This window comes from Chlorocebus sabaeus, chromosome 7 (assembly GCF_047675955.1).
Source record: "Chlorocebus sabaeus isolate Y175 chromosome 7, mChlSab1.0.hap1, whole genome shotgun sequence".
Classification (NCBI taxonomy): domain Eukaryota; kingdom Metazoa; phylum Chordata; class Mammalia; order Primates; family Cercopithecidae; genus Chlorocebus; species Chlorocebus sabaeus.
The window spans coordinates 59648316-59675096 of NC_132910.1; the positions used below are offsets into that span (position 1 = coordinate 59648316).

At 37.0% G+C, this 26781-nt stretch overlaps 1 protein-coding gene across 6 annotated transcripts in view; it reads right to left on the reverse strand.

Annotated features, from left to right (window-relative positions):
• The window catches only part of LEF1 (lymphoid enhancer binding factor 1), a 121529-nt gene that overhangs the window by 91895 nt on the left and 2853 nt on the right, over positions 1–26781 (reverse strand). For all 6 annotated transcript variants that reach the window (XM_007999483.3, XM_007999484.3, XM_007999481.3 and 3 more), the window contains exons 2-3: positions 26146–26212; positions 24623–24756 (exon numbers count right to left, since the gene is read on the reverse strand). In XM_007999483.3, the coding sequence (XP_007997674.1) occupies positions 24623–24756; positions 26146–26212 (201 nt within the window). The remainder of the gene's footprint in view (positions 1–24622; positions 24757–26145; positions 26213–26781) is intronic.

Here is a 26781-nt window from a genome sequence, read left to right on the forward strand (position 1 = left end):
ACAATGCTTTAGGAACTCACCTGGCAGTGAAATTCCAGCACAGGCCATCTGACTCATGAGCTTTAAACACTGCATTATATGCACAAGTGTGTACACACACACACATGAATATGCCTGACAGCTTACCTAGCATATACATTTCTACATAAAGGGGGCTTAGGAACAGCAATCTGGTTGCAAGATTGAAGTAAATGTTGTATCTGAAGAATATTTTTCCTTAGCATAGGTGTTTATTTGGGGTGGCGAAGCGTATTACTGGAGATGGTGGGGGCTCCAAACTTCTTGAAGTTGCCACTGCCTCTATGAGAATAGAAGAGTTGAGAATTTAGGGCTGAGAACATCAGGAATTCAAAGGTGCTTCCATGGAGGACAGAACGGAGCTTGCTGACGCATGATGCCTATGGGACCTACATGTGCCACCATGTCCCATTTTCCTCCTCTGCCTTCCCTTCCTTGCATGTAAACATGAAGCCACTTGTAGCAACATCCTCTAAGTAGCCTGGAAGGATAACAAGAAGGGATTAAGGATAGGAAATGGTAAAGAGAGACTGGAGTGGAAATGCTAGCTGAACCAAGCCTGAAGGAGAGTTGGAGGGCAAAGACTTAAAAATACAGACTCAGATTCCCTGCCATGGTATAACTGTAAGAAACTAGAAAGAATCTTCATTACCCTCCTCTCAGGGCCTATAGAACATACTGCTAAGCTTCAATGTTTACAGTAAAGTACATTCATTAATAGTTCCAAAAAATGTTCAGCCTTAGATGTGTGGAAGTGGCCCTGCCATTTTTCTGCTCATTAACTCTATACTGGGAAATATAAGTTGCAACCATCAGTGCGTGGTTGTTTTCCATTTGAGTTTACATAGTTTTCAAAACAGTGAGTCATCCGAACTATGCAAAGGAAAGTTATGATGGTTTTACTCAAATGATTAACTAGAGTTTATATATAGAACACGCATCTTTAAATAGCAGGGCATCTACATCTACAATGCCAAGCTAACTATCCTTTTCTCCCTGAAAACCTGGAAACTTGAAGGGCTGTTAAATGTGACTATGTCCAGCACAGATCACAGGGCAAGGTGCAGGCTGGGCTCCACAGTGGTTAGGGAGGTGGATGCAGAGCCTGGACCTCCACCCTGGCCCTGCTCGCCCCGCTGGCCCTGCTAGCATTAGCTCAAAAACATGACTCTCTCAGTAAGGAAAACAAAGAGGAAGCAAAGGGAAGGACAAGAATGAAATATGTGCTGCCATTTTGTGAGAGACCTTTAGGGACGTTAATAGAAGAACTGTATCTTGGATCATCTCACAAGCGTTTACAGCTGTAAAACAATTGAGTAAACTGGTTTATTATTTTCTAAAAATACGTAAAAATGTAAGGCTTTTTTTTTCAAACTATAACTCAGATTCATAAAAATATATACTGGCTCATATGTTAAAATACCATCGAAAATGGTTCAGACAGTTATAATTAATATCCAAAAATATCTGACATTACCCACAAGAAACAGAGGAAGAACACAGATTTCTTACCTCAAAAAGAATTCATGGGGACTTTCCAGCTCTCCTTAGAAATTGCTCTTGAAGAAAAAACACACTATAGAGATTTGCCTTACTTTTCATGTAAATCTCAGCTTTCAATAAACATAAAAATACACACACACACTCTCTCTCCCCTCAATTTATATTCAAAATATCAAGGGATTATCAAAACCCCTAATTTGCTGTTGAAGTCTGTGGCAAGTTTTATATCTTGAGTGAAATGCAATCTAAATCCTATGTGGTTATATTTTAGAGGGAGGGGAGGAAAAGCAACTTCATTGAAGCCAACGCTCCAGGCAGCCCTAGAGCAGACTGGATCCAGTTTGAAAAGAACTGGCAACCCTAAAACTTTTTGATAAGATAAAAATTCATTGATGTTGGCTCATATGAGGCCCACTTCAACTCTGCACTTGTCCTCCGTGTTTCCTTGGCATATCTGCTCCTTTCCTCTATCTGCTTCAGCATAACTTTATTTTTCTCTTTTATCTTTCGATAACTGCACCCGGGGACCGGAGGGGATTGATTTTTTGTTTTGACTTATTGTTTGAAGATCTGTAACTCAAAGCAGCTCTCACGCCTCTGATGTCTAAGCTGGAGCAGCATAAAAGGTAAACCCAGGCCTGGGTATCAAACTGAGCAGAAGCAATACCATTTTATAATCAGCCATCTAGGTTTTCATCTTATTTTGCCTTTCCCCTCACCCGGAGTCGGGTTAGCTAGCAAAGTGTGAGGTTACTCCTACGCCTTTGTTAGGTGACAAGAAGAAAGTTAAAATAAAAATAAATACCTCGATAGCTTTGCATGCCAGGGCTTCAAGATTAAGCATACTTGTACTTAAAGCAAAAAGTTATTTCCTACCTAGAAAAATGCCTTGCTTTTCTTCTCAGTGAAAGGAAACTTCAACACATTTGAGAAAGTTGCTTTTCAAAAATTAAATCTGAAAACAAGGGAAGATGGTACAACTGACAAAAATCATTTCCCCAAAAAGCCTCAATCAAGATGAAAAAACATGCTTTTTTGAGATAAGTTTACAGATTCAAAATAAAAATGTTATTCTTGAAACAGAAGAGGTTTAAAGACAGATCCATATATATTAGGTTAGAAAGTTAGTTGTGTTTTCAGAGTTTGGTGTCAGCAGTAGTATATACTCCAAATTAGCAACTGTAATAAACCAAAGTTAAATTCACTTTCCTTCTCTCTTTCAGTATAATCCTCAAATTATTAGGATTATTTTTATCCTAATTCAGCCAATATCAAATTCATATGCTAGTCTCTGTACATACAAATATTCACAAGAGTTTTGAGGTTCTGTTCCCTGAAGTTGTTCAGCTTGCTGAAATATGGTTACATATGCAAACATTATCTCCCAATTGTAACCTCATTTTCTGCTCTGCTGGACAGCGTGACCAGTATTTGTCATCGTGCCTCCCCCGCCCGCCACATCATTCATATGTCTATAATTGTCATCGAGATGTGGCATGTCAGCGGGACTCCAGTGTTCTCTGCTCCCCGTCTTCACACAGTCACTCAGGTAACAAACCCGTAATCTCGTCCTGTTTTCATGATGGTTGAATTACACATAATTGTTTCTGCACAGTGATTGATTTCTGCCTGAATAGAGACCTCTGCCTTTTTTCAATGCAAGCGAGTGGCAGCCAAGTCTCTCCATCTAGGAGGAGGCAGCAGCCTTTGAAGAGATCAAAGCCAAGGCCGCAAGCAGTTGTGCGCCCTGGGAATATGGAAAGCCTTTATGCTCTCAACCCCATTTCCAGCATCATGTTGGATTGCAGCTGCATTACATTCTGCCAGCATTCTTAATGCTTTTAGTATTGACTCTGACATCACCGATAGCTGTTTTAAAGTAACAAAAGCTGAAAGATGACTTATTTTCACAACTCTGTAATTGGAACATGCAAAGATGGGGGTGGGAAAGCAAGAATGAAGGGGAGGGAAATACATTTGCTTTTAATTTAAAGCAGCACAAAAGGCCCAGAAAAAAAATTATATAAGTTTCCACAAATGAAAACCAGGTTTTTCATATGGAAAAACCAGCAGGGGCATTTTATAACTCAGACCACACAAAATGAACTGATAGCTAAATACACACTTTTTCAAGCCTAAAGGGTAAAATGAAAATTATGGGGTAAGTGATTCCAATTGGGAAAGGGACTCTAACATGTATTTGGTCTGAAGACTTTGCAGACACCTGATGCAAGGTGAACGGGTGCAGCTGCTCAAGCCTGTCCCCCCGCCTTACCTGCTCCTCCTTAGCCCTTTTTAATCGACTATGCAGAGCAGATACTTGGATTTGTAAGAATCACAAGTTTATTTGGGAAGTTGTAAATGCATGATTCCTTTAACAAAAGAGGAAGAACAGGAAAGTCAAAGGTGGTTTTCAATTCTGGTTCCAGATACACAGACACAGATCAGTCTGACAGGATCACGTCTTGACAACTGAATCAAAACCTAACGCCACCAAGAGGCAGAAAAATTCCTAAGAACATAATAACCAAAATACATCAACACTAGTATCCTAGTTCTTAAAATGGAAATTAAGAGTAAAGCTATTTCTAATTATTTTAAAATAATTAAGGCATTTTGGACTTATGATTAAATACATTGTCTAATCCATCCATTATTACATTTAAACTCAACATAAAAAGCAAGCAGGGCGACCATAAATCACTATACTATGTCTCTGGTGTTACATTTAGTGTTATGTATGTCCAGTAATCACTCCCTAGTAAGAAAACCTTCTGTTATTCCAATTCTAATTTTTAATTACTGCCTTTGAAAATGTCTGCCCTAATCAATACACAAAGCTCTACAGAGAAACTCTGAATTTACACTCACATTGAAAGGACAAGATTATGGACGGAGAGAGCAGGAAAGTGGAATCTTAAGAGAGTTTATAAAACAAAATGCATCTCGTTTAATAAAGTCCCCTTTTCACAAAGATTTAATATTGTTTATGTAGACAGTAGTCAATGAACCATCAGTCTTCAACTTTTCCAAGTCTACAAAGTTCTAAAACTTATTGACATAGGAGAAATGACTATGAAATAACTGCTTCCTTTCATTCTACACAAAACTTCTTAGTTCTGAAACACCAAGTAATTGGCAAACAAAAGCCACCTTTGTTTGAAAGGATTTTGAATCAACAGACCTGGCTGTAAGGTACCCAACTGTAAATTTTCTTTGAAAATTTGTCTGTAACTGTGCAGAACTGGAAAACTCTTTCTTTTAACAGCCTGCCTACTTCAGTTTACTGGGTTACAGTTTTTATGTTTGTTTCATTCAGGGTTTGTTTTGCTTTAGAGGAAAGGGTACAAACTACATGAATTCAGAACTGCAAAAGCAAGATCAGCAAGAAAACCTGAATAATAACATCTCAAAACCTGTATCTTTTTCTCTTGGAAAAGTGCTATCTTTCCTTAATTTTACCATTTTCGGAAAATGTCAGAAATAAGTTCCAGTGTTATTATTTTTCTGTAGGTTGCATTCTTAATAAGCTTATTGTGTTTTCCATATCCCAAGGCCCCCTTCTAATTTCAGATTATCAGGCAAAAAAAGAAAACATTTCTTTTATGATTCTATCATTAGCCTTCTCTTGCAAAGTAACAAGCAAAACAGTCACTGGAAGCATCCCAGGCTTCTCATTCAAACCAAAGGAAAAGTTAATATATGGCAGCCCCTCAACACCCCCACCCCCGCCTTCTTCAAGGCGCTCCTCAGAGAAACCTGTACTTAGAATTTTAGTCACCTGAACAGCATGTGAGAGAACACAGCACCACTTGCTCAGCCATCAACCTTGAGAGAGGCACTCCAGTGGCTAAGCAGAGACAAACTAAAAGCATATGGAATCTCAGTAGCCCCCGGAGCTGTGGGCTCCACACATTCCTCAGACTGCCCTCAGCAAAAATTGCCATAATTGAGAATGGAGGTGACAACACTGTAATGATACACAGGAGACTCGTTATATAGCATAATCTATGTGCTGGCCTATTTATTTTTCCCTTCAGGAAGGAATATAATCTCTTGAAGAACCTGGAGGGTCCGTATGCTCCTTACTGAAAAGAAAAGAAAACTGCCTCAGAGGTGAGAAGTGGGGGAGGCAAGCCGGGTGGGAAGCAGGAGTTAATAGGCACTGCCCAAAGTCTGGGATCCCTCCAGGTGAGGCCTTCCAATCGCTTCACACAAATACAAATTTATTCTTAAAACCTTTAAATAACCAGATTCGATGCTTTCCTTTGATAAACCATTCCAATGTTTATTAATCCCTCCCTCTGAAGTAATTCTCCCAACCTAAATTCTTCCAAAAATTTAAGTCCATTTCCTTTGGTTATTCCTTCAGTGAAGAACAAAGCTGGTCTCAGGCACATGTTGAAGAAACAGTCCTCATATTTGGAGTTGAGTTTAAACTGCTCTCCTGTCTTCCCCAAGTCAAATGAACAGCTTATCAAGCAGATCCCCCTGGGAACTGGCAGAGTTCTGCCATCAAGATCTACAATCATATGGCAAAAACTGGATGGTGCCCAAGTTTCCACATGCTCGTGAAAGACTGAGAACTGTCTCAGATAGCACAGAGCCTTCTTTTCAAGCGGTTTCATCACTTGCACACACAGTACATCTTTGGTTTAAAATAGCAAGCGCCCTAGTGCAGACATCTAATCTAGAGGGAAGGAAGGGAGCATAATTCCCACACAGCTGTTGGAGGGCAAGGCCACAGGAGAGGTGAACAGGAGATGTCACAAGGTCACCATGAAGCATGACCTCAAATGATGTCATTTAGCTGGGCCACCTGAGGGTGAAACACAGTCTCAGCCCACAGCTCAGTGTGCAGCAAACCCAGGTGATTCTGACCAATCTGCAAATAATCTGTACAGCAAAGAATTGACCCAACCAGCCAAAAAAAAAAAAAAAAAAAGTATTCTCATGAATACTGCATAATCTGCAGGTCTCATAAAAATCCTTCATATGAAACACTCAACAGCCACACTTTCCGAAGTATCTTATTGGAGCAAACAGGAATAGAGTTCCCGTTGACTTTTCCCAGCCATCAACCTAGAATAGTTGGTTATCACACATCATACAAAGAGTAGCATTATCCACTGGGGTGCAGCAGGAAGAAAATACTACAACTTCAATATATATTTTTACATGAAAAATTTTAAGTTTTACCAAAAATATTTAACATACAAATTGCCACTGGGGCCCCCATTTGCTCTGTATGCCAGATGGTCAAGAATGCCAAGTGGATTGAAGATAACAGTAATAATGTAAGCACAAGAAACATCAAGAAAATGGCAAAGCCAACACTTCTACCACTAATATCAACACTTTAAGAGCTTGCATTAAAGCTAAAATATATAATGACACTGGACAAGACTTGTCAAGAAGCTGACCAAAATAATGAGAAATTATCAATTTTATTTGAAATAACAGCCATTAGATAATTATATAGTTCAGGTATATAATTCATAATTATACAGTGGCCAAAATTTTTAATTGATGAGGGCTTGCAATAAAATAATTCTCACCACGGATTTCGATATCTGAAATATCAATTGATTTCACTTTCCTTCCTCTCAATACAGATTAAATCAACTGCTTTTCTCACTGTATTGATCTAACCTTCAGGAAGCAAGATGGAGCCATGGAAGCCAGACTGTGATACTCACTGTGACACGAATGAACCCTGAATACATTACGCTAAGTGAAAGAGGCCAGTCACAAAGGACTATACACTATATGTGCCTATGATTCTATTCTTATGAAATGTCCCAAATAGGAAAATGTGTTGAGACAAACTAGGTTAGCAGTTGCTTAGGCCTGGGGTGAGCACTGAGGGAATGAGAGATAAGGGGATAATAGCTAAAGGCTATGGGGTTACTTTCTGAGGTGATGAAAATGTCCTAAAACTGACTGTGATGATGGCTGCATTAACTATGGGAATATACTAAAAACCACTACACTGTACACTCAAAAAGGGTAAAATGTATGCTATGTGAATTATATCTCAATAAAAATGAAACTATTTTAGAAATAAGTAACCACTGAAAAAACATTTGCTGAATGAATAAGTGAATGAATTCCTCCTATCCCAATTAAACAAAAGCCAGAGGAAAAGCTCTCCTGGACATGTTCTCCATGAGTAAAAACAACTGTGTTGCTTAGTCTTTGTCCACGTAGCGACCTTGTGACTTTAAAACACCAAATGTTTGCTCATGGAAAGGAGTATCTGGATGATGACTGGGGTCAAGGAATTCCAGGATTCTATGAGAGAGTGAGTAGAGGATGAGCAGAAAATAGGTATGGGTTGGTGCTCCGAAGGCAGACCTTCGGAGCAACCCAACCTGGTGGAATTATTCCCATTAGATGTCCAGATCCGATTTGCTGTAACAGGTATGCACTTGCGGTGCCCCTAGTAAGTTATTAATGTATGAGATGCCCTCCCAGAACCAGGCAAAAAGAAGTATTGAGTCAATCTTCTACCTTTCTCATGCCATCAGACCTTGCTTCGCCTCTAGAGCAGAAAAAAACTCCTTTCTTAAAGCCCTGAGATAAATTTTGATGCTTTCGGTACAGGTTGAGTATCCTTTATCCAAAATTCTTAGGTCCAGAGGCATTTCAGATTTCATTTCAGATTTTGGAATATTTGCATTATATACCTATTAATTCAGTATCTCTGATGGGAAAATCAATATCCTAAATGCTCTGACAAGTTTTTTGTTTTTTGATCTTCATGTTAGTGTTCAAAGAGTTTCAGATTTTGAAGCACTTCAGATTTTGGATTAGGGTTACTCAACCTGTATTGATAAAACAACTCAAGAGAAATGCAAGTGTGTCTTCTTTGAGTGAGCTCTAAAGTCTGGTACCATAAGAAGTCCAGGAGCTTTTAAGCAAGGGAAGCACAGTGATACGACTATGTTTCCCTTAGTCTATACAACAGTCCTTCGTTAGAACTTCAGATAAGAAAACAGGCTCAGTGGGGTGCGGTAGCTCATACCTGAATCTTTGGGAAGTGCAGGAGAAGCACTTGAGCCCAGGGTAGCTATGATTACACCACTGCACTCCAGCCTGGATTACAGAGAGAGGTCCAGGAGGGAGGAAGAAAAGGAAACAGGCTTGAAGAAGTTAGGGACTAGTTTGTTCAGGGATACATGGCTAGTCAATGACTTGCCTAACTCCATGTCAGTATTTTTTCCTCTACCACGAGATTAGCAACAATAGAAGTCTAAAAAAAAAAAAGTCTTTAAAAGGTTTTTCTCAGGTAGCCAAAATATTTTCAAATTTGCATAGACGTTATTGAATTAACTCAATAACTATTAAAATAACAAATAAGAACAAAAACAAACATCTCCCTGAATTATGAACCATTTTTTCATTTGTAGCTTAAATGTCACATTTCTCTCACCACTACACAGAGGCCTCTGTTTTTTCCCTGATACCCAGCCATCTTAGGAGGAAATATTTCTTTTTGAAAAATGTAATCTGCATTTTCCTCTATAGATACATAAGAAGCCCTCATAAAATCTAGTACATATAATCCTGTATTACATAACTTTTTGTTGACTTCACATTATTCACTAAATGGGATCTAATATCCTCAAGCCTGCAATTCACAGTCCTATGTTGGCACCTTATTCCTAGCAGTATAGTGATTCCCTGCAATGAATTCTGACCAAGTATTTCCTATATGTGGGAACTAAGTAATATTTTTGAAACACTCATTTCCTACTCTTTCCAACTTACTTTTAGGATGCCAGAAATTTTTTCAAAGTACTTATGAGTAAAGAAACAGAAACAAAAAAGTAAAACAACTTTCCCACCTGTAGTAAGTGGCTAATCCTGGATTTGGGCTCAGGCACTTAAGACGCAGAGCATGTGTTCTCAGCCACTACATGACATACGTAACTATGAAAACTTATCTACCTTCATAATATTCTGTTTGCCCAATTCAAATTGTAGTCAAATTTAACAACAACAATTTAAAATGTGGTTAAATAGTACACAAAGCAAGTGCCTTACACAAGGTAAAGGTTTCTGGTGGTGGTACTAATGAAACAGTGACACAGTACCAACAGCATAAAACAGAAGAGGGTCTAAGTCCCGGCCTCCACTCTTACCAACCATCAGTTAACTTGGCAGCAATGTTTATAAACTTGTTCATTTCAAATGCTCTATAAATAGTTCTGAGTTTCTGAGTTCTATTCTTAGTCTTAGGTTACTTAACATGAATGCTCTTTTAATAATAATAATAAAAAAATTTATCAAGCAACTTTCCTGGCCCAGCCCAGAGTTGTCTACACAGCCCTTTTTAAACAAGTAAACCAAATATTCCCCATCATGCTTCAAATGGGCCACATGGAACTGAAAGCAGGTAAAGAATGAATAGCACATACAAAGACAGTCCTCTGGAACTGCTCTACTAGGCTGCAACACTCCAGGGTGAGCGGGCTAGGCTCTGCCCACACCTATATCCCTGGGTTGTAGTAGTGATGTCATGCCTGCCTCACTCTGTTCAGCTGTGGATGTTTGCACAAGTGTCTCTCCCTCACTAATCTGTAAGCTTCTTGAGGGTGGTGATTTTGCTTTTATCATCATGTATTCACAATGGGGCTCAGCACACTGACTGTCAAAATAAGTATCTTCAATGAATATTTATGGAACGAATGACAAATCATTCCTGAAAACATTCTTCAGTATTTATCTTCATTCTACCAGGAAACTTGTTTATCCTTAAACTTTAGGATTAGTTCAGAAACTCCTAAAACAACATATATCTTCTAATTAGTGAACTGGAATAAGATATGCTTTCTGGTTACTGCACCATCCTATGACAGTCAAAAGAGCTATATTAGCATCTTCACTCCTGAAATTAAGTATAAATTATGAACCAAACTAATGCTGCAGGGATATCAGAGATAGCACTGGGTTGCTATGAATTTTCTTATATTAAGCAGCGAGTTCTTGACATATTAACTTGCAAGCAGATCTTAATTGTGCAGGAGTAAAGAAACAGATACATGATGTTGGTGTAAAATAGTTTTGAACCATTATTTCATGAATAGTTTGTCAAAACTGTTTACATGCTTAACATGTAAAAAGTTATCTTAAATCAAGAAAGCTATGAACCTGCAAGTAACATAAACAGATTATAAATATATTTTTAACATGGTTTCATTGTAGTAGTATTTAAAATAACAACGAAAAAACTTTAACATCCATAACTAAGAATAAATCCAATAAATTAAAGTGTGTATATATATATGTATATATATAGATGCATGTGTATATATAGACATATATATACATATATATAAAATGGCTGGATACTGTCCAGCCATTACAACCGATAACACAGACCTACATTCACATAAAAAGATGAGCACGCGTAATACATTTTTAATGACAAAAGATTACAATAGAATAATAATCTTATAAGTTCATTTATAAAAACATTTGTATTACAGGTATAGATATAAAAAGAATGTCTGAAATGAAACAATTCATCAAAATGAAACCATTATATCAGAATGACAGAAATATAGGTACTTTTTGTTTATTTTTTCTGTTCTTTCATGGGTTTTCCCCCGTTTTTATATATTACTGTTAAACAAACAACCAAAAAAAAGACATTTCCTTTTGAGAAAAAGAAAAGACTGTTCCTAATGTCTCCTTAGTAAGAAAAGTTTCTTCACTTTTTAAAGGAAACTCACTGTTGCAACTTCTCAGGAATGATCACAGTTCCAGTTAATCCTAAACTAATTTCTCTTATTTAAACTAACATCTTGATACCACAAAAATCACCACTAACTGCTCCTAAAAATGAAGCACATACCACATTTTAATTGCTTGTTGTGCAAAGAATGCTCTTTGGCAGATTTTTGCCTGTAAATGCTCAGTTCTTATGTAATAAGGAGGCAACATCATTTGCCAAAAAGATTATAAGAATCATGAAACCTCTGGTCATACAGCTATTTGATTAATCTATTTAGTCCTTAAGACTTGGGGACACTGGGCCTCTAGAAGTGAGCAATAGAGATTCCCATAAAAATCAGACACTTACCAAAATATGTCTGATATACCCCAGGAAGCAATATTTTTCTGGGAATTTTCAAGAATACATTAAGCAATCACATGGTTACATGTTGAATGAACCAGAAGACAATTTCCAAGTATTCTTAGAACCTTTTATTTAAGCCATTTACATTACTTAATAAAAGTATAACAGATACCTTTAATCCTCAAAGTAGTTTATTGACTAAGGATTACTCTCAACTCTTCAAGAGATGAACTAATTTATGAATTGGGCCCCAGCTCCTGAATCAAAATACCTGACTTTGAATCCAAATTCTCTACCACTTATTAAACTCTGGTTGGGACTATGGACATTCAAGTAACTTCTCTGTGCCTCAGTTTCTTCACTGGAAACATAGACATATTAGTAGCGTTTACTTCATAGTGATATAGTAAAATTTAATAAGAAAAATGCATGTAAAGTACATCATTAAATATTACATGCTAGTATATTATTAATACAAGTACTCTCTTTACCCTTGGACAAAATACCTATTTCTCATAATCACATGGAGGTTTCTGGTCAAGGTCCAGGAAGCTTCATAGGTAAGTGAAGTGATTTTGTGAGGCATTGTTGACTTACATTAAATAAAGTATGGACCAAAAAGATGCCCATAATGTAAAATGGTTTGGTTCCAGATCTTGGTCAATTTTGTTTTCTTAGCATAAAACCGAAAAAATGCTTCCTAAGCTAAACTCATGAATGCCTGTCTGCAAACTGGCTTCTCTTTCCAAATTCATTATTTCCATTAATACTGTCCTCTCACCATCAGGCTAGAACACTCATCACCTTTTACACAACTCCTTCCCTCCTCCACATCTAACTGGTCACCTTTGAACTCTTGTGTTCTCCACTAGCACCATAATAGCTATTACTACCCAAACTATGTTAAAGAAATGTACAATTTCTAATTTTATTCTCACAAAACCCAACTAAGAATCATTTCCATTACCTATGGGAAACTCACTGATTCAATAATCATCTAGCATCTTCTGCACGCTAGTGGCAGAAATGGTAATAAGAAACTGAAGTTACAGAAAGTGCCCTAATGTGAGAGTAAAGACTTGAGCCTCAATCTGGTACCACTACTTACCAGTCGTGCAATCAGAGTAAATTATCTGATCTTCTACTTCTTGACCTGTTTACAGTCGTCCTTACCCTTCTCTATGCCCTGCATGCCATTTCTCAACCTTCTCTATACTTCAGTTCCCTCAAATATAACACAGGGATATTAGAGATAGCACTGAGTTACTACGAGGATTAAATGGGCTAATGCATAGAAGGGGTTTAGAACAGTTCCTGGCAGGTACTAAGTACTCAAAACTAATAACTAACGTCTAGTCCATGGATTCTATACGAAATGCTCAAGTAATTTCTAAGCTCCATTTTGGCTTTGCAATTCCATACAAATGTATATATGTTTAAGAGATTCCATTGAAATATGGATTGATATCTGGTGTTGCTGCCTTACATTCTTGAAGTTTTAAAATTTCTGTTCTGTTTGTTCCACAAACATCTGGTGAGTAACCTGCTCTGTGGCAAGTAACATAACAGGTTCTGGGCAACAAAGATGAATAAGACATGCTCCCTATCCTAAAGAAACTAATATCAATGAGAAATACAAACACAAAGACAAAAAGCTATTGGAAAACATAGCTACAGAGCTCTGAGGGAGGACTTATGAGGACCTCAAAGAGATAGTAGTCAGTCTTGACTGATGGTGGGATCTGGAAGAACTTCACTGAGGAGGCAGCACTTACCCCAGACCTTTAAGGATTGACAAGACCCTGCTGGCAGGGAATAGAGAACAGGGCATTTCAGTGAGAGCAAGCTATAAGAATCCAAAGACAGCGTTTTGGAAAAGGGTTTAGGACGCAGGTCTGGGAGTGTAGCTGAATCGTAAGCTGCAAGGTAGAGTGGGGAGGAGGTAAGACTTGAAAGGGAGATGGTTCCACGGTGTGGAAAGCTTTCAAAAATAATGCCCCAGAATGTGGTTTAGCCAGTGGGGCAAAGCACTCAGGGAGAAAACCTCACGAGGTCTGACTAGAAGTGAAGAGTACCAGTGGTCTCAATTAGGGCCTGATATGGTTGAGTGAAGAGAAAGTGAGCTTGGGGCCAAAGGGCCACACTTAAGAGTCCCAGCTCCACTGCTGTCTGGGTGTGAGACCTCTGGAAAGTAATTTACATTATCTGAACCTCGGTTAAATTACTGAGCATCTACTGTGCCAGTGTTTTTCCAAAACATATTTTATGGAAGAATCAATGGAATTTGTTAAAAGTGCATCTACATGACCTGCCTGTAGTGTGTGATTCAGGACATTTGCAGAGGGGGCCAGTAATCTGCCTTTCTAACAGGAACACCTGTAATTCAGAGGCCACTGGCCACCTTCCAGCCATACCACCACCAATGCCAGATGAGGAGACCAAGGGTCAAAGCGTGTGAACACACATCTAGTCAGTAGCAGAGTGGTGGCATCTAGGTATATGGACTCCAACAGCAGTGCTTTGCTGCTGCTCTCATTTATTTACTCATTTATTTTACCATTATCTTGGTTGGACCCTAGTCTCACTGACTGCAAGTCATGACTATAGAGACCATCACCTCACCCTTTTCCCTTCCTCCCTAGCTTGGCCACTAAAGTAGGAACTGCTGCCCTCTCAGCAGTGGCTGTAGCCCTTTTCCCTCCCCAGCACCTCCTGCACTCTCTACAAGGAAGGACACTCATCTCTTTGGCAGCCTAGAAGAAGGAACTGAGCAAGGACAGACTGACCCTTTGTTCTCTCTGTCGGGCCAGCTTGCCCAAACATGGGTTTGGTCTGGTCTCCAGTTCTACAGGATGTGAGCACCCTGTCTCTGCAGAAGAGGCATGTGGCTTGGTGTTGGGTTCAATTTAGGAAAACCAAAGGAAGTCCACGGTTTGTATCACAGTTCAAGTCACATTCTCCAATCTAGCCTTATTGATAATAGAGTTGGTATTATACCGCCTGATATTGTCTGGCCTTATTAATAATAAAGCTGATATTATACTTTCCCTCTGTCTGATTTTGCTGGACTAATTCTTGACTTGAAGAGGAATGAAAATTAGCCTCAAAACACCACAACCAAAGTTGAATGTAAACAAGTACATATTTTTATATATTGACTTAAAAAACATGTTTTTAAGGTTAAATTGCAATGCAGGTAACTCCTACCTAAAAAGGTGCATTGCCTTTGACTGCAATTCTGGCAATTTGTTCCAGAGAAACAATTCAGAATTTGTGCAAAGTTTTAGTTAGAATATATGCATTTCATCACAGTATTGCATAAGGTGGGGAAAAAGGTGATACAATCTGAATGCCTACCAATAAAATACTGGTTAAATAAATTAGGCAATCTATTAAAAATGATGTTACAGAAGAGTATTTATTAATAGAAAAAGATATACATAATATGTTGGTGGGGAAAAAGTTGCAAAATGATATATTATGTTCCTTTCACCATGAATATATAACAAGTATTTGCGTTTGTTTACCTACATTTATATGTGTGCATAGAAAGAAGTCTAAAAGGCCACACAGAAAAAGTGATCATCTTTAACAATGGGATCCTAGGAATTTAATATTTGGTATTATTTTTGCTTATTTGAGTTTTCTAATTTTTCTAGTGAACATGTATTGCTTTTTAAATTTCTTTTTATTTTAATAAAAATGGTTAAGCATTTTTGAAATTTCCAAGAAAATTATTAACAATTGCTCCTCTTTCAATTTCAATCAATATCATGATGAATTTAATAAGTACTTTGTATTCTTAAAGGTAAATATGGCTATTTTTAATGAAAACAAACAAGTCTTTAGACCTTAAGGAAGTGTATTAAATTGGGGCAGGTTACTGCTGTCCCTGAGGATGGATTCCTTGTCTTTAACACCAGAAGTATAACACTTACCCCAGTTTTCACATTAGGATTAAACTAAATATGACAACCCTGTAAGGTGCCTCGGATAGTATGTAGCAAAAGGTAGTAGCAAAAAAAAAAAAGGAAAAAAAATCAGTTGCTTTTCCTTCTCTCTTTCAAGAAAGAAAAAAAAAAAAAAAACTTGAGTTAACTTAAAATTCTAATGTATGAATATAAATAAGAAAAAAAAAATTCAAGCAATGATTATTTTCCTAACACTGCCAGACAGCTGACTGGTCAGCCCAACTGTAATAAACAGTAAATATTATTTACTTCAGTACTTTTGGTTTTGTTACAGACTTTAAGATGCCAAAATAAAGTCTAATATATTTGAGATAAGACTTCAGCACCTTTTTCCCTTGATCCAGGTCATTTTAACTAGTATACCAAGATGATATGACCATAATTATTTTAAGGTACCATTTATAGTGTTCAAAATGGAGGAATCCTATACAAAGAAAGCTGCATCTAATATATAAATATTTAACATTCATGGGATTTTACTGAAAGAAAAAGAAAAGTCCTGAAAGGAAAGAAGCTGGAATTTCCCAGGAGGCTAGAAAAACACTGATTTCTCCTTGCTGGCCAGCCAACATATCCCATTGGACCTGATCCTTTTTAGTGACAAGAAAGCTAGAAAACTTTAAGCCAGAAGGAAATTCGAAGGGCGAAAAAAAAAAAAAAAAAAAAAATTACTTGCCCGTTGTCCTTCATATGGCTCCTGGATATCCTCTCTCTATAATTTTTGCAGTGGAGAGAAAAAACCCAGCTCCTACAGGATTAAGGGGAAAAAAATCTCCTAACCAAAAACATATTCTTACCTCAATTCAACTCCATTCAAGTAGTTAAGAGTTATCTGGCAATTTCATATCAAATATTAGAAGGATATGAGACTTTCGGCTAACCTGAAATTTAGAAATCTGTTCCCTCATACGTCTCATTCCCTTTCATGGTGGATTACGGTGCTAAAGAGGAAATTCTGCTGCTCTCCTAACAATCACAAGGAAAGCGAGCCCAAGACAGGAAAACCAGATCTGGAAAAATACAATGACATTCCCCTGAATTTTCATTTATGCAAACATTTTCTAAAGGTTTGTCACCCAGTATCCAAACTCTGAGTCAGCATGATGGCACAAGAAGAACTGAAAGTTTCTTCCTTTTCTCTGGAGTTTCCCGGGTAGAGTCAAGCACTTCTTATGGCTGCAGAAATCCCACCAGGTGGGGCCCAAGGCACTGACTTACACCATCTTAGACTCCTGCTCTGTGGCCACAGCTAGAAAACAGTGCTTTTGCAGGCTTTGTGCCATCTGAACTTCTTGTCAACCAGATCAGGTAGACAAGCCAGATATTAATATGCCATTTTACCTTCCCAAAGTTTTCAGATGATGGAGACCTGACATTAGATCTCAGGTCTTTTAACATCTAGCCTAGTCCTTCCCTCCTCTATGATTAGCCTTCATAGGGCACTGCCTACCTATCTCTCTCTAATTAAGGCTCAAAACTTTTGTTCACCACATAGCAAAAGGATAGAATCAATTTACAACACACAATGGCCTAGAATAGTCAGCACTGAGGTTGCCATGTGTATTTGAAAAGGACAGAACTTTTTAATACCTGAAAATACCTCGCGTTACTGAAAAAAAAGTCCCTTCTATCAATAAAAATGAATTGAAATGCATTAACCACATGATTCTGAAACATACTTGAAGATGGTTTTCCTTTTACTAGTACTGTGTTTCCATCTCAAGAATCCTTCTGAAAAAAGCATATCTATCATCTCCATTTCTTCAATTAGGTTTCTATGATCTAACTAAGAGATAAGTACTTCCTAAGATAAATCCTCATATGACGGTCTAGTCCCTTCTTTCTTTATTCCAGTAGTGCACTCACCCGGCTGTTTTCAGGAGTTACCTGGAAACTCAATATTCCATATGGATCAGTTTTGACTTCCTCATTAAAAACACTGGTCTAATGCTATTTTATTCACCGATGCAAAAAATAAGAGAAAAAGTAAAATAATCAAATTCTAAGGATTACTTAGTAAACACTTTCAAGTTTTACTTTTCACATAGCATTTGGTTTCATAAAGACAGATCATTTGGAAATATCCAGAAAACACACATGCAAAATTTCTTCTACATTCTTCATTAAGTCAGCAAATTTACTGAGGTTTCTACTCTGTGCTAGGCTGACTGTAACTGTCATAATTCATCAGCAGTCCCTGAGTTTAAACTGGAGGACTGCTGATGATCGGCCCCCAGTTACTTTATGATGGCAACTGATCACTAGGTCATTAACTATCATCAATATTTTTTACAATTTTTATTGTAAGGTTTTCCAGGATTCAAAAAAATTATAAAAATATCTTAGTAAAAAGGCAAATATCACGTTATTGCATATAAGTGTGAGCTAAATAATATGGACATAGAGTATCAAACGATAGATAGTAGAGATTCGGAAGGCTGAGGGCGTAGGAGGGGGTGGATGATGAGAAATTTCTTAATGGATACAATGTATGCTATTTGGATGATGGATACTATAAAAGCTCTGACTTCACCACTATGTAATCTATGTATGTAACAAAATTACACTTGTACTCCATAAACTTATACAAATAAAAGAAATATATCTTAGTAGGTCAAATTTTAAAATTTTGCTTTGGTTACTGTTTCATTCAGAAGCTGACATTAATAATGAAAGAAAATTAAAGATACCCTAGAACCACTCTCATTTTTAGAGAGCCTACCTTCTATCTACCTCTTCATTCTCTCTCTCTTGGCCTCCTGGGTTCAAGAGATTCTCCTGCCTCAGTCTCCTGAGTAGCTTGGCACCCGCCACCAAGTTCAGCTAATTTTTGTATTTTTTAGTAGAACTGAGGTTTCACCATGTTGGTCAGGCTGGTCTCAAACTCCTGACCTCAGGTGGATCCACCTGCCTCCAGCAATAGGCAACTTTTTACAAGTGAACATAACAATGACTATAAATTACTATGATGAAGATCAAAATTTCACCCACAAAACTGTCATCAAGTTCCACATAGGATTACATGTGGGCATAGGTAGATACAACAGTCAAGAAATCCAGCTTTTTAAAGATTCTACTTGTCCCTAGTTAGCTGCAAAAATAAACCATATTTCTAGACATTCTGTGATGCAACCTGTCTGCTAGTCCTATTTCTCCTATAAATGGAAAAATGGGGTTGGCAACAAAACTCTTGTTTGCTCTGCACTGCCCTTACAATTTTCCCTATACAGATTGAAGGCATGTGAGTACCATCGCTCAGTGAGCTTTGTAAGTGATCTTACAAGTGGATAATTTCAGCAGGTTTACAGGTTTAGCTAGAGTGGGTATTGTATACAAATGCACTCTTTTACAGAGACTTTATAATCCTCTACACAGCCACTGCTAACAGTCTGCAAATAGTCCCAGCTAGATTATCAGAATTTCTGAGTTAGCAATGCTTCCTGCTCCCTGTCCAGTCCTCTGCTCAACTCCCCACGCTTCACTTGGGTACAGTTTAACTCCCAATTTCCCCCACTTCCACCCTCAGTCTTTGTTGTTGTACTCTAGGACATTTTAAGGCTTTCAGCTTCCCTTGAGAGACTGGATCATTTATATCCCTAAAAGAGTTTATAGCAGAGTCTACAGTTCCTAGGCAGGGACTTCAAGATCATAATATTTTAAAAGTAATGATGAACCTAACGTATAATTTTTAAAATTATCTGAATAAAATCCAATGGCTGCCTTTTCTAAATAAGTAAGGACATGAGAGGATAGCACAGAGCAGTATTAAGTCTCTTGATTACTACAGTATTAGCTTCCTACAGACTGGCTCAGCTCAGCACAATCACTTAAGCAACAGCTTTAAAGAAGACAAGTTTTAAATGAACATTCCCTTAAAAAAAAAAAAAAAAAAAAAAGAGAGAGAGAGAGAGAGAGACCTTTAGTCCCAGGACAGCAGCACCTACATCATGCTGAGCTCTACTTTTACCTGGGAATAAAACACACATGTTTTTCTGCTTGCCACAGACACTGCTAGCATGTTTTCTCTTTAAATTCCAAGTCTTTTACCAAAATCAAAAGGAAATAAGCTTTATAAAATTCCAATCATGTCTATGATACATAAATGAGGAACAAAAGGAGTCAAAAATGAAGTGATTTGATTGCTCAAAAAAAATTCAGTCACATAAACCCAAAATGGTTCTGCCTAAAGAACGTTTAAAAAAAAAAAAAAAAAAAAAAAAACCTCATCCGCTACAAAATTGGTATTATAGCAAGTACTTGTGAGTCCACAAATTCAAGTCCAGAGGGTGCCATTTGTGAGACCCTATCTCTATTCTGTTAAATTACCTAAGAGTCTTGGACCACAAGAAAGACTCGATCAAAACAATGAGGTTGATGAGAGCAAATTTAAGACCTGCATGGGGGTGGAAAAAATACTTCAAAAGCAAGATTTTTGCACGTTGGCCCAATGGTCTCTTTTTTAGTGTGTGGTCTTTTTTTTTTCAGATTATCTTTTGGGTTGTTCTCATGTCTTTATGAATGAAGAAGAAACTACTAGGGTCATTTCAAAAACACTATCTGAGTAAGGACCAAGTATGTAAATGCAATATTAGCTCTGCAAGGGTTACATGTAGTATGGCTCCCTGGGACACTTAAATAAGCAAACTGGCCATAAGGTATTTGATGGGGGAATGGCAAGAGCTCCCAATTATTCTGACTATGATCCTGTCCCAAACTGTAGCAATGCAATTAAGGAGGGATCAAACAGGAAACTTTGGAGGTTCTGAGGAATTTTCCCACACATTCTCCTGACATCTATATATACATTTGAGTTAGAATAATACACTTTCTAAAACCTATTCTCCACTTGAAGGGGAAAACTCAAAAAGTGCACAACTTAAAATAGAAAAGTGAAAATTATAGGTAAGTGAAACGCAATAGCTTCTTGCAATAAAGTGAAAAGATACTCTACCTTAAAAAATCTTGCATGAGATATAAGCCTTAGTCTCTGTCTATCCTTGAATATTATTTACGTGATTATTTTCAAAGGTATCCAACAATGTCACATACAGTGGTATATTCAGAAGCTTACTGATTAGACAGGCCCAACTTAGTTCCTTAATTCCAGATGGGAACAATGACAAAATCAGATTTTAGCTGTTTATAAGCAAGTACAAATATGGAGGATAAGACAAAGTTATAATAGGTATAAATCTGTTTAATAGAAACTAAAGTGTTGATTCCCTTAAGGTAAAAGTCACAACAGAACTAAGTTATACAAGGTAATTAGAAAAGAACTCACGGAACATTTTCATAGCAATTTCTCCTTAAAAAAAAAATAAACAAACATTTTAAAAGATAGCTGAAATGAGAACACCCCTATCTTTCCTTTCTCACCTAAAAATTGACTCTTAGAAATCACAAAGAACCAAAAACAATGAAGTTCGCAGCGCTACACTGACCAGGTGTTATTGCGGTTTGGTGTGACTGAGCTGCAACGTCTGCTGCAGCTTCCTGCACTGTGTTGCTTTTCCCTCCCCAAGCATCTGAAGAGAAATGAGATGTTTCTTTTCTGAGGTGTTAAACATTTGGGTTGCATGCGGGACAAATGGAAGATTGACACCTAAGATGAATAACCACAGTGCATTAGGCGAGCGGGAACTTTCACTACATTAAAGCTAGCCAAGCTCACCATTCACACGGTGGTTCAGGCACACAACTGCCAGAGCCAAACTAGGGATGTAAAGAACGATTTTCTTCTTTTAATACTTTACCATTGGCCTACAGGGATTTTCATAAATAAAGTTCAGAGAAAGAAAGGTTTGAGAGTATGCTTTTAATAAACTCTCCAGGGTCCTGGCTCTAAAATATTTAACAGGCTTCTGCATCTTCTCTTCATTCTCTGTGAAGAAGATCAACTCAAGCCAAGGTTTACTATGCCCTAAGAACTCACGCTGACACCAAATATGTCATGATAGGTGCTTTCTGCTTAGACTCAATTTATCTGAACGAAGAATTCTTATTTAAAACTCTGTGAGAGACCCATTCATAAGACTTCTGGTATAGACACATTCATACCCCTAAGGATTCCAGTTCTAGAAGGATGTAATTTGCCAATTAAAATTCCCCTTGAGAAGAAAAAAAGCTGAGTAGGTTGAAGTGGTTCTCCTGAACAGATAATACTGTGTATTAGTCACAGGTAAAATCTGTTCGAGCATACATACATTAGCGTTTGTCTAAAAAATAAGCAAAAGCATATGCACTTTTTATAATTAGATTCCAGCAGAAACATTTCTCTGCACGCCAGGTGGCCATAGCTGGTATCCTCTGGATTATCTGCAGTTACATACAAGCAGAAGACTATTTAGGGAAGGAGTGGTCAGGTCCCTCCCCCACCCCAGGTGTTTTTCCAGTCCTAACACTTTTGGGAAGCAGATGCAGTAAACAAGCAATTGTTTGTAATGCAAATTCAAGTAACAGGATGCCAAGGGGATGCTCCCATCCTAAGCCCAAACACAAATGGTCACCATGCTCCTGACACCCTAGATGAAAATCTATCACTGTGGATGTTAGTGACACAAACACTCAGCCCTGCTAAGGACAGAGTTAAAGAGCAAGAAGGCAGAAGTGTGGTTAGGGGTGAAGAAGAGCGGCTGTCTTCCGGTTAGTGTTTTTGATCTCAGACACATTAAAAACAGCTGTTAGGTATTAAAAACCAAAGATTGTAACTCACTTCGGTTGCACCCTAAAAAAAAAAAATTTACATAGTCTTGTGGTTACAGCTGAAAAGCTTCTGGAATTGTGCAAACTGCAGAGTATCTCAAGAAAACATGCCTAAAATAAATACATCCTAATACGCAACAGAATAAAGCTAAGCAACAGATAACAGGGTAACTTTCCTGACCACACCCCTTTCTTACACTCTACCCAGACCAACATTTATTCTGGCCACAAATCTTTCCTAAACAATGAATGACTACTTGATTCACTGACCTCAAAATTTTAATACATATACTAACAATAAATACCTTCCATCAAAAGATATTTTCTATCAAAATTTCAAAATGACTAGTATACTGGTAGATTGGGAGAAAAGACTGTGGAAACACAAGACAGAATGCTGGCATAAAGAGGAAGACCAGCTTAATTTTCAATATTCTTAGGGATTATTTATAAATACCAATACATTTTCATTATACTGATTTTTAAAAATTACCATTTTGAAAGGAGAAGTGGAGAAGTAGCTGATCTTTTTAAGAAATAAATTCCACAAATGCTGTATACGCACAGCTGAAAAACATAAGGCTGTTTTGGTGGCTATTTTCTATTGTCACCAACACTGTACTTTGATTTGGCAAGATTATTTGTTATTCTCAAAATGATTTAACAGGCATCTTCAATTATTCCTTATCTAAAACATATTCTCCTTCCCTTCTCCACCCCCTCCAAAAAATAACAAAAAACCTTCCCAAATATTAAAGAGATATCTATATATTTGCATGTTTTATTCAAAAATTTAAAGTCTCCTACAACTTTTAAAACTCAAGCATTTATTTGAGGGGTCTCTAAATATTAAACTATTTTTACTTTTTTAAATTCCTTTTAAGGTAGGAGATTCATCCTCATTACACAGATATCTTAATCATTAAATACTTGAAAAGCCTTAAAATATGAAATACCTATTTCTTATAGCAACCATCACAAGATCTCCCTCAAGATTAGAACCCCAAGATCTCCACTTTAACTACTATATAAAAATTAGAAAAATCTTATTCCCTAGCTGAGAGATCAAATATCCTTTTGAACTTTATTGGAAAATAATTACAGTAACATCTAAATCACAGTGCTCAAAGTGATCATATTTGATATAAGTATCATTTCAACAATTGAAGATTACATGTAATGATAACCACAAATACTCTTGTTGATAACTGTTGATTTTGAACCACTATTCTCTGCTACTTTGGTGAATCTTCTCACTCCCAGATTTTGTTCACTAAGGTATTAACAACGTTACTCTTCCCAGATGTTTGTGACTGATTTTTTTCAGTTGGTAGAAACACTGGGCAAATAAGTCAAACACTATAGGTTCCATTTTGCAATCCTAGATTTGACCTCCAGGGCTGTCAGTGAGCCTGGAACCCTAATCCCCGAGACCCACACACGTGTTTTTCATTGGGGGTTACGTGGTAAAGGGAGAGTGGGGCTGGAGAGAAGGTAAATATATTGATGGGTCAGTAAAAAAATCCATCACCACCGCCGGTGGGCTAATTCTAAGAGAGAACTCCATCACCAGCACATTTTACATCTACATACTACACAAGTTACCAGTTAGGTGTTTTCTCACTTAAATGAGGTTTCCACTTCCTAAGAGAAATGTCATCAAATAAACCCGAAATTCTTTATAATGTTATGCATTTGCATAATGCAGTTATAATACCACTGCATTTTTAGAATTTTAAAAGTTAACTAAACCACAAGATTAAAAGAAAGGAACAACTTTCATTAGGGTTATCTTTGAGTGATGCTTTCTCTACAATTGACAATAAAGCAAAAATAACTCATCCTCACCAAACCGATCCTAAGGAAACATTGACTGATACAATACAATAAGACACTGTTTTAAAAGCCAAAGTAACATAACAAACATTCAGCTCCAAATGAGCTAAAGTAGTTCAGATTCTAGAAAGCTTGTGGGCATTAAAAGCTATACAGTCCTTATTTAGCTGAAAAAATAAATCAGTTTCTTTTTCCTCTTATCACCATAGAAAGTACAATACTCACAAAATCATGGATTTGTTGATGTAACTTCACTTGATTTTATAACTTACGATCTGTTACATATTTATTTTAATCAATAAGCCAAAAGCTAAAATTCCAAAGGCAAGACATCAAAGGTAGCACTATTTTAAGGTGGCCATTCCTCACAACAGCTCTTATTTAGCAATGACTAGTTATATATAATGAAAGCATTTCCAATGAGTTTGGAAAAATAAACATTCTGCCAAAATACGAATCAATTTGCACTTCTGAACATAATTTGCAACATCAGCATGTTACTTACTGTTCTCGGGATGGGTGGAGAAAGAGATCCATTTGACATGTATGGGTCGTTATTTATATTTGGCATCATTATGTACCCCGAATAACTCGAGTAGGAGGGTCCCTTGTTGTAGAGGCCTCCATCTGGATGCTTTCCTGGGAGGATCCAAAGAACAATCAATGATGACTTCCCTTTTACATTACTGTATTTTTCATCTCAAAATCTAATCGTTCTAAGATACATCAGACCTTATATAAAAGATTTGTTTACAAAATACTGTAACTGATTATGCTCTATTTTTGATTGACAGTATTTATTCTCTTAAATAGCTTAGCAGCAAACCAGATGTTTTAAAAACATGTGGTTCAAACAGTTCTTCCACTATTGACTGATGTTTTTACAAAACTAAGTGTTATCCATCTAACTTAATTTGTTCTAACACTAACAAACTGGACTAAAAAATACAGAACACACACAAATCTAAAACTGTAATATAAATATATTAGGCCATCTAGCTACACACACATACAGATTTATACACGTGAAGTTATGTTTTGCCTTGCAGACAAACTCAAAAATTCTACCTGTGCTTGTAGATTTCCAGAAAAATTCTATATTCTACTGCAAGAGTTGTTATCTAGTATATAGGCAACTATCCAAATTTACAAAGGATTAACTCTGGGAGGTTTAATTTCACGTGCTACACTTAGATCATTTTGCCAAAAAATTTCTGTTCAATATGTATATTTCTTCTTGTTAATCTGTGTAACTATTTTGTAGCTGAGGAAGAAGCCTAATATATAACTCTCTTCCCTGCTCCTGGTTAACATATTGTATGTAAAAACACTTCATTTCAGTTAGGCCAATTGTTAAGTAATTAATGGAGAACAGACAGGCTGACAAGGAAACCCTAAGGTGACTTCATTCTTTTAAAGTCACAAGGAATTCTCCTTAAGTCTAAATACATATGTATGTAATTTTAAAGTTTTTAGTAAGAATCAGAAATACGGAGAAAGTATATCATCTCTGATATGCACATTCTTAATTATAAGTTTTATGTTTTTACAAGTTAGATTCTGCTCTGCTCATTTACTGACCGCCTTTTCACTGTAATAAGGAACAAGAAACAGCAATTTTGCAAGTGAAAATCCACTCAAAACTATTCTGGTTGGAAAATAAATAAATATATACTGTCATTCTTCTTAATAATATATTAAAAATACTAAAGATCTAAGCTAATTAGAACTTAAAGTAAGATGAAGAAGAGAAAAACTCATTATAGACATTCCCTCTTTCCCAAAGAATCTGGAACCCACCTGAAATCCAAAGGTCCCTAACTCATTCAAAAACACTTTTTAAATTACGTAACATACATTAGAGGTAAGCCATAAGTTTCCTGCATTTTCTTTACCATTTTATTAAAATAGTGGGCATGGTCTGACCTAGTCCCAGTTTCTTGAATTCAAAAATAACAAAACACACCTATTTATACAAATTGCACACCTTATCTGCTAAAGTCAGAAGAAGTAGAATGGGTGTCTTACCGTCATCAGGGTGTTCTCTGGCCTTGTCGTGGTAGGGCTCCTGAGAGGTTTGTGCTTGTCTGGCCACCTAACATCATGAATCCCCACACCCAAAAGAAAGAAAATCACCTTAGAGTTTGTGACAATAATGATACAATTGTGTGTGCACTGGTAATTCAAAGGAAGAGGTTTAGGGGCAACTCTGTTTTATTACTCTGAGAGAAAGACATAGGCTAGTGTTTAGTACTGCAAAATCTTTTTCTTGTCAACATGTATTTTTGAGTGATTATTATCCACCCGAGACCAAAAACATATAAATAATAACACCAATAAAAATACAGTTAAATTTGGGAATGATCCACATGCTGTTCTGACTGCTGTTTATTAAACCATATCAAGGCTCCCTGGATGCCTACTATTAAAGGAGTAGGAGTTAATGGGGTTGATGGTTTTGATAGCCTCTTCAACCACTGTTCACTTCAATCAGATCTGATTAAAAGAAGGCTGAAATATCATTTTGCAACTGCAAATGACATTTAAACATAAACAAGCCAACCACTCAGATGAGGTCTTAAGGCAACTGCCCTGAGCGCAGTTTCAGTAGAAGCTCTACTAGAGCTTATAACCTACTATGGCTGGCTGAGCGCAGGCTTACAA